We start from the raw sequence: 8,875 nt of genomic DNA, 5'->3' as shown, positions 1-8,875 counted from the left end.
GCACGGCAAGCACTAGGTCACCAACTTGAAAGGATCGGGGTCGAACCCCTTTGTTGAAAGCTCGTGACATTCGAGCTTGATAGCATTCCAAGTGCTGCTACGCATCAAGTCTCTTTTAATCTAAGGCTTCCAAGGAGTAACTTGGCATTCTATTCATCAGTCAGTCCTTCTTGCAAAGCAATCCTCAGAGATGGAATTTGCTTCTCCAAGGGTAAGACAGCTTCAACACCATATACAAGGGAGTAAGGTGTAGCTTTTGTGGGAGTTCTATATGTCGTTCTATAGGCCCAGAGCACCTCGCCCATTCTTTCATGCCAATCCCTTTTTGTTTTGCTGACAACTTTCTTCAAAATATTACATAATGCCTTGTTGAATGCTTCAACCAATCCATTAGTCGGGGCGTTATACATAGAAGAAAAGTGCAGCTTGAAGTGATATTTCTCACAGAGTTTCTCCATGGCACTATTGGAAAAGTATTTGGCATTGTCTGTGATGATACAGCGCGGAACACCATATCGTTGAATGATATTCCCTTTGATGAAGTCTACAATATTTTCTTTCTTTATTTCCTTAAGCGGCACCGCCTCTGCCCACTTTGAAAAGGAATCCGTAGCCATTAGAATGTATGAGTAGTGACCGACGGAGGATTTTGGAGTGATGGGCCCTACAGCATCAAGTCCCCACACATCGAAGGGGTAGGAAGCAATTGTTAGATGCAATGGCTCTGGTGGTTGATGGATGAAGTTTGCATGAAACTGGCAAGCTTGACACCTTTGTGCATACTCCATGCAATCTTTAACCATGGTGGGCCAATAGTAACCCATCCTCTTCACTTGAAAATGGAGCTTAGGACCTGACTAGTGAGCTCCGCATACTCCTTAATGATCTTCCTCCATAGCCTTAGCAGCTTCCTCTTTCCCTAGACACCTAAGGAGTAATCCATCGAATGATCGTTGATAAAGAGTCTCCTTGTAGTAGAAAAAGCGTGGTACTCTTCGTCTTATGTCCGAGTGTTGCTTTGGGTCATCGGAGAGCTTATTTCGCTCGAGGTAATCAATTAGCGGGTACCTCCAGTCATCAACATCAATCACGTAAACAGAGACAACATTGGAGTCTTCATGCAAAAGCTCAGAGATTGTCGGTACGACCCATCGTTGGCAGATTGGAAGGTGTATGATTTCATCCTCTGACAATGCCAGCGCTGCTGCTAAGTTGGCCAAAGCGTCTGCCATTTGATTTTCTTTTCTTGGCACATACGTTAGCGTGACGGCATCAAAACCCTTTAAAAGTTGTGTGGCGAGCTGAAAATAAGGAACTAAATCCTCTTTCTTTACTTCATAGATAGTTAGTAATTGATCAACTACTAATTTCGAGTCTCCATACACCTCTAGATTTGAGATTTTCATTTTAGCTGCGGTTTGTAGTCCCATAATTAGCGCTTGGTACTCAGCAATATTATTGGAACATAGTTCACCAAGAGTAAAGGCATAAGGCAATATCTGCCTTTGTGGAGTGTTAATGTCTAAGATTTTAGCAGTGGCCAAATCTTGGTTAATGCTGATCCGATGGGAGGACCGCTACTTGTGGTGTAATCAGTACTTCCGCTACCTGTCAGGTAAAATACAAAGGGCATCAAAGGGAGACCGCGCTGGGCGGTCTTCTCTTCTCCGATGCCTAAGTTAGTCAATGTATTTATGTTGACAGAATAACAGTAGGTTAGTAGTAAATGCGTAATTAATGAGGAGAGAGGAGTGAACCTTTTATAGGTGGGGAAGAGGCTGACCTGTTCTTTATTTTCGATGTGGGACTGATATGCTTCAGTCCCCAGTTTGTGGAGCTTCTGGTGCTGTTTTGGCATGGCGTGTGGCGGCGTGTTAGCGATGATCTGGGGGTGAGCCAGGGCTCAGGCGGTAGCCTGCTTGGCTGTGTTTCCATAGGTCACACCGTTGGTGGTAGTTGGTACCGCTGGCGGTAACATGAGCGTGGCTCATTATAGCTAATTATGCTTGGCAAATGCTCATGTAAGTACATGGAGAAATGAAGACCACACCAGCTCCTACCCCATCTGCTCGTGAAGACCTATCGAAGAACATTTGCCAAGCAGGGAGGACTTCTGTATTAAAGACTTCTTCATCCGGCAAGTCATTTGAAATCTCCCAATCCGCAGGGATAGGATGGTCCGCTAGGAAATCAACCAATGCTTGTCCTTTAACCACTTTGGTCAGTATGTAGATGATTTCATACTGATTGAGAAGTAGTGCCCATATCGCCATTCGCCCTGTTAAGACTGGTTGTAACATCACAAACTTGACTGGGTCAGCTCTTGCCACTAGATGCACTGTGTAAGCTTGCATGTAATGTCTTAACTTTTGGATGGCGAAGACAAGTGCGAGACATATTTTCTCTATCGGTGGATAGTTCAATTCCTGTCCTGTGAGAGTTCGACTCAAGTAATACAACACATTCTCCTTCTTTTCTTCATTTTCTTGGGCTAGGAGTGCTCCGAGTGATCGCTCTTGAGCAGCAATGTAGAGGATAAGTGGCTTCCCAAGGATGGGTGCACCTAACACTGGAGGGTTTGCCAAGTACTTCTTTATGCTTTCAAAGGCTTTATGGCAAGCTTCATGGCATACGAAAGGCACATCCTTCTTCAAAAGTCGACTAAAAGGCTGACAACGGCCTGCGAGGTTCGATATGAACCGTCTGATGAAGGCAAGTCGTCCTTGGAGACTTTTTAACTCGTGTAGATTTCTTGGCTCATGCTTGTCTTGAATGGCCTTTATCTTTGACTGATCCACTTCAATGCCATGATGTTTCACAATGAATCCAAGAAATTTACCTAAACTGGTACTTGCGTAGTCTATCGAACACCCTTCTTAGGTCTAGCAAGTGATCCATCCTCTTTTTTGACTTGACCACTAAATCGTCGACATAACATTCCACATACTTGTGAAGCATGTCTCCGAAGATTTTCTGCATAGCACGTTGATATGTTGCACCGACATTTTTCAATCCGAATGGCATGACCTTGTAGCAATAAATGCCTTTGGGAGTGTGAAATGCAGTAAGCTCTTCATCCTCTAAGGCCATCATTATTTGATTGTATCCAGATGACCCATCCATGAAGGATAAAGCTTCATGCCCTGTTGTTGCGTCCACCATGAGTTCAATAATGGGCAAAGGGAAGTCATCCTTTGGACATGCGTCATTTAAGTCGCGGAAGTTCACACATACACGAAGTTGTCCGTTCTTCTTCTTGACAGGAACAATGTTTGCAATCCACTTAGGATATTGAACCTCTCTAATGAAACCTGCAGCAATCAACTTATCAACTTCAGCTTCAATTTAAGGAAGGAGTTATGTTCGAAAGCGTCGTTGTGTTTGCTTGATTGGTCGATCCTCAGGCTTAACTGCGAGACGGTGAACCGCTACCTTTGGGTCAAGGCCAAGAATTTCTTTGTAAGTCCATGCAAAGACGTCTTTATATTCAAGCAACGGATCATAGTATTTCTTTTCTTCTTCGGGACTCGGCGAAGCGCTCACGAAGACAGGTCTTGGATCTTCCTTAGTTCCCAAATTGAGCTTTTTAAGCTCGTCGACAGTAGCTTGCCCCCACCTCTTCAAGTTCTGGAGGAGCTTCATCTACTTCACCCTCGGAATGATCATGGTCATTTTCTTCGAAAGCCTCTGCTTCTGCTACCATGATATGATAGGCAGACTGAACAATCTCATCTTCGCCATTGCCAGCAACCTTACCCATTCTGACTTGGCCAGTGAGTACGATGGTGTGCTCCTTCACTTTGAGTTGTTCGCTTGAGCTCACCTCTAACACAGAGCGTCACTTCATGCGTGATGGGATAAGGCTTCGGATCTCTTTGTCGTTTCCTTGGTCGTCACTCCCTTTTCTCTTTCGCCTTTGTTGCTCTTTAGGTGATTTTATCCTCTCAAGTGCCGACTTTCGAGGGGCTAACTCTGATTTCTTATTTTCTTCATTGGAAGATGACAACCTATTGAACATGGAAGCTCGAGGGGTCGTTTGGGTGATGCGATTGAAAACTGAGATTCAGCTTGTTGACGCATCGACACGATCAAATACAAAAACTCGAGGCGCCAACTCATCAACTTGTTCAGGCACCGCAGCTTGAGAATTAGGATGAATGCGATCAAATGCTGAAACATGAGAGGCAGATTTAGATTCTTGAGTCTCTTCTTCTATTACTTCAACACTGATGTGTTGCGTGCTTGCCTTCGTAACTTTTCTTCTTCCTGAAATTTTGATTGGTTTTCCTGGTACAAAACCAAGACCTGCTTGAGTAGGGTCAGATGTGCATCCTTGCTCTCTCAACCTCCTTTGAGATTCATTAAGTTCACGCACCTTTTTACCAAGGATGACTTGGTCACTTTCCTTATTTGACGAACCGAAGTCATATCCAGCCTTTGCTAGTAGCTTGTAAGCATTAGGGTCAAATCCTTCCTTTGTCCTTTTGTCAGGAAGTGTCCCATGCTCTGTCTTGCCTTGAATCGGTTTGACAAACCCCTTTAGCAGCTGCTTGGTGGGAGTTGCGTTGCTCAATTTCGTCAACAGTATGGTTGATGTTTCTTTTAGTAATTCTACATCCTTCTCATCTAACTTTTGTGGACGTTCTTGCTCATTTGCCTCCACAAAAAGAGATTCCCCTTCTTTTCGCCTAGACTTTGGCACATAACGAAGAACTGGAGCAGAGGAGTTGATTTTGTTCTTTGAAGCTGCCACATTAATTTCCAACGAAACTTTATGTGGTTCCTCATTGCGATTTCTTGCCATGCTGGATTCCACTTCCTCATTACTCACTTCTACAGTCTTCCCTGTAAAGGGTATTCCAACTGGGAGAACTTCCTTTACTGTTTCATCATCCATGTAGAACTTGGAATCCGCAAAGTAAGATTCAGCTTCAGTGAACGGTTTAGTATCACCTGCTACTGTTTTTACTCCGCCATGGTAGAACTTGAAGCATTGATGAAGAGTAGACCTGTAAATGGACCGGATTTTGATCCGGACCCGCTCCATATCCGTGACTATTGGACGGGTTTGGATCGAAAGTTTTGATCTGTTGATCCGTTAATGATCCGAATCCGTTAACCCGTTTATTTAACGGATCAAATACGGATCTAGGTCGATCCGATCCGTTAATGATCCGGCCCGTTTTTGTAATAATAAAATATTATTATTTTTATTAATATATTATTATTTTTTAAAAATATAAAATATAAAATATGAAGAATTTCTAATACAATTTTTTTGCAGAAATCTAAGGGACAGTCTATCACCCAAGATTCCAAGAAGCATTAAGAATTTTGATAATGTAATTCTACTTTTGGTGATACTTTTCATGTTGTTTTAATATTTTATTAATATCTTATGAGGTATCATGATATAAATTTAATATTACTATTTAAAATTTTAAAATATTTGAAATTATAACGGGTCGGATTAGCGGATCGGGTATCCGTTAACCCGGCGGATACGGATTTGGATCGAGCTATCAACGATCCGCCGGGTTAACGGAGCGGGTTTGGATCGAATTTTTTTTTAAGTAAACGGATTTGGATTTAGGTCGATCCGATCCAAATCCGGTCCATTTACAGGTCTAATGAAGAGTGGAGGGGATGACACCATTTTCGTGAACCCATGGTCGTCCCAACAATAAATTGTAGGAGGTCTTCGCATCGATCACGTGGAACAAAGTGTTCGACTTCATTTCTCCAATTGTCATATCTACTCTAATCATCCCTATGGCTTTTTGCCCCCCTTGGTTGAAGCCTTGAATCATGAGACGGCTTCGAGACAACTCTTCCACATTGATGCCAAGCTGCCTCATAGTCGACCTAGGCATGATGTTTACGGCTGACTCCCCCCCCCCCCCCCCCCCCCCCGTCTACAAGCTTGTGGTTTAGCTTATGATCTCACACATACCCTGTCACGAAGAGAGGTCTATTGTGCGGCTTAGAGCCTAACTGAAGGTCTTCATCCGTAAAGTGAATGGCGTCACAATCTGCAACACAAGTGACGTATTCCTTCGGTTTCACCTTGTTAATCTCTGTGGAGTACTTACCTATGTTGATTAGCACCTGTACGAAAGCATATCTTGTCGATTTTGGCAATTGTAGTAGATCAAAAATGCTGAAGTGCAACGGTAGGTCTTCTAGCTGCTTCAACACCTCGTTCTCCTCTGACGTTTGGTTCGTATTGACTGTGCTTGACTCAGCCTTGGCAGAATCCTTCGAACCAATTTCGTAGCTTGTTGTCATGTGGCCAGCTCTCACCTTTTCTTGTTCGTTGCCTCTCTTGGGAAAGAATTTTCTTGATGAAACCACACTATGGGGTCTTCGAACGAAAGGATTGCCCCTCTCTTTGACAAATCTTGTCCCACCTTTCTCGAGACACTGACGACTTTCTTGTGATTGCTTGCATTTTGCTTGAGTGGTAGGTAAACATGGCAATGGGCTCTTATGTGCCTTCCTTCGAGTAACAAGTATCCATCCCTCGTCATCGACAATTGAGTCAACTTTAGGGGTACCAACAGGTGCGAGGCTCGCTTGCTGGATTGGCTTGACTTCCTCTAACTTTGACTTTATGCATGGTTTTCTCGAAAGCTGATATGGTGCTTTCATTGGAAGAGAAGGAAACGGGGCTAGCTCGAATGACCCAAACACGATGGTAGTGCAGTTTACCTCAGCAACATCATTGACATCCAGCTTAATCGTTCCTTGCTTGGCGAGATTCATTATTAAATCTTTCAGAACGAAGCATTTCTCAACTGGGTGACTGACAATCTGGTGGTACTTAAAGTATTTAGGGTCCTTGACACGATGCATTTCCTCGGGCCGCTTGCATTCTGAGAGTTCTATCACCTTCTTCTCAAGTAAATCTTCCAATATGCATGCCACGTCAGAATCTGGGAAGGGATATGTCTTTTGTTGCCATTCCTTCAACGAACGCTTTGTTCTGTCGTAGGTGCGAGTTGGCTCTGCTTTCTTAACCTCCTTATCTCGTGTAGAGATTTTGACTGGGGCACTGTTGGCAGCCATCGATTCTTTTGTAGATTTCTTAAGTGCCTTGTCAATCTTGCTTCCAAAGCCCTTGTCTTTTCTTTGGTCAACGATTGACTCCTTCTTCCCTTTGTGGCTAGCTATACTCAACTCCATGTCATGTCCTCGCGTAGCCAGCTCTTCAAACGTACGGGGCTTGATTCCCTGTAGGATGTATAGCAAATCAAAGTGCATGTCTTGGATGCACATTTCCACTGCAGATACTTCTGATAGTCAATATTTGCAATCGAGACTCAACGAACGCCACCTATTGATGTAATCAACTGCGCGTTCATCCTTCCATTGCTTAGCACTAGTAAGTTCCATCATGCTCACTGTGCGACTCATGCTATAGAAATGATTCAGGAACTCACGCTTCGTCTGATCCCAACTGTCGATTGACTCAGGTTCCAGATCTGTGTACCATTCGAAGGTGTTGCCTTTTAATGAACGTACAAACTGCTTAACAAGATGATCTCCCTCCGTTCCAACATTGTTGCATGTCTCGACAAAATGAGCAATATGTTGTTTTGGATTGCCCTTCCCCTCGAATTACTGAAACTTGGGTGGCTGGTACCATATGGCATCCTCAGGTTGTCTACTCTTTTTGTGTATGGCTTGGAGTATGTGAGAGAATCACGAGAGGGACCTCCATATTGAGCTCTAATGGAGTTGTTTATCATGTCTTGTAGCTGCTGGACGGACAAAGAACCAAGTAGGCTTTCACTGTCCTTGTCATTCGCCTTTGAAGTTTCTTCTTGTTTGTCTTTGTCGTACTTGTATGGAATCCTAGCAAAATCCTCATCATTTTGTTTCTCGAGCCTACTCCAAAGTTGAGCAATCTGCATATCCTTTTCTTCGACGGTATTAGTGAGCTTTTGAACCGCCTCCATCAGATTAGCTATCTGCTCCTCGAGCGTGGTTGCCCCCGTCATCATGACTTGCATTGCTGAGGGGTGAGACGCACCGTCTGACTGCATCCCAGAAGTGTTATTTTCTTCAGCATCAGGACTTCCATGGTATGATCCGGTGCTCGAGTTGTCATCAGAGGCAGGTGAGAACGACTGTTCCCTTGATTTTGTATTTGGAGCTTGTCTCTCTTCACTTCGAGGGACATGTTTCCCTGCCCCTAAACTTTCCAGGGTGATGATTGGTTGGCGAGGCTTAGCAGGCAAAGCCACAAAGGCTGAACCTTTGCCATGCTTTAGGTGACGTGACCAGATGAGTTGCTGCTCAATTTCGAGGTCGTTGGCTTGGACTTGTTTTTCGGGATGGCTTGAGTGTTCTTGGAAGCTATTGGTCGAACGGATTTGTTTGAAATCGTTTTATGGAGAAGGAGATGAGAGGCAAAGATGTCCCACTGGGCGTGCCAATTTGTAAACACGAGAATCTGAAAACAAATAGAATGCAGACACGTGTACAAAAAATAATAATTTTATTAATAATTTAAATGCAGGTTACAATCTTTGGGTAATCCTCTGATTCTATCTTCAATGGTATGTTTGACTCAAGGGCGATTGACGCTTGATATTGAGTTGGATGGTGGCCACGAGGGTTGACACGTGACAAGTGCTTTGGCTTGAGGTTGGTGATGAACCAGCTATTTTGCAGCTTGAGGGTTCTTCACATGCTTGAAGACTTCTAAACTTTGGGAGTGATTTTTCTCTCTGGCTCCAGTCCTCTCTCTTGATTTGAGAGGGGTATTTATAGTGTCGGTGTCTCTCTCAATTTTGGAATGCATTGATGACACGCGATTAATTGTATTTCCTTAATAACATAATTGAATCAATCAGCCTTAATCAATTGA

At 43.6% G+C, this 8,875-nt stretch overlaps 1 protein-coding gene across 1 annotated transcript; it reads right to left on the bottom strand.

Annotated features, from left to right (window-relative positions):
• Nucleotides 1-878: 878 nt before the first annotated feature.
• Nucleotides 879-3,760, bottom strand: LOC133723308 (uncharacterized). Its single transcript, XM_062150119.1, has 4 exons — nt 3,601-3,760; nt 2,937-3,311; nt 2,030-2,797; nt 879-1,522 (listed from the first exon to the last, which is right to left on the bottom strand). Exons 1-4 carry the CDS (start codon nt 3,758-3,760, stop codon nt 879-881), a joined length of 1,947 nt encoding a protein of 648 aa, XP_062006103.1.
• Nucleotides 3,761-8,875: the final 5,115 nt, after the last annotated feature.

Source organism: Rosa rugosa, chromosome 7, assembly GCF_958449725.1.
Source record: "Rosa rugosa chromosome 7, drRosRugo1.1, whole genome shotgun sequence".
NCBI lineage: Eukaryota > Viridiplantae > Streptophyta > Magnoliopsida > Rosales > Rosaceae > Rosa > Rosa rugosa.
The sequence above is the reverse complement of the archived record's forward strand: the minus strand, read 5'-3'. Positions and strand labels throughout refer to the sequence as shown.

Excerpts from the sequence above, each read along its gene's own strand:
- LOC133723308 (XM_062150119.1), bottom strand. The coding sequence starts at position 3,760 with ATGGGTAAGGTTGCTGGCAATGGCGAAGATGAGATTGTTCAGTCTGCC. Across the intron at positions 3,312-3,600 it reads AGAGGTGGGGGCAAGCTACT|GTTTCATTAGAGAGGTTCAA; the intron begins GTCGACGAGCTT and ends TGATTGCTGCAG. Across the intron at positions 2,798-2,936 it reads GCTTCACAAGTATGTGGAAT|TGGATCAGTCAAAGATAAAG; the intron begins GTTATGTCGACG and ends ATGGCATTGAAG.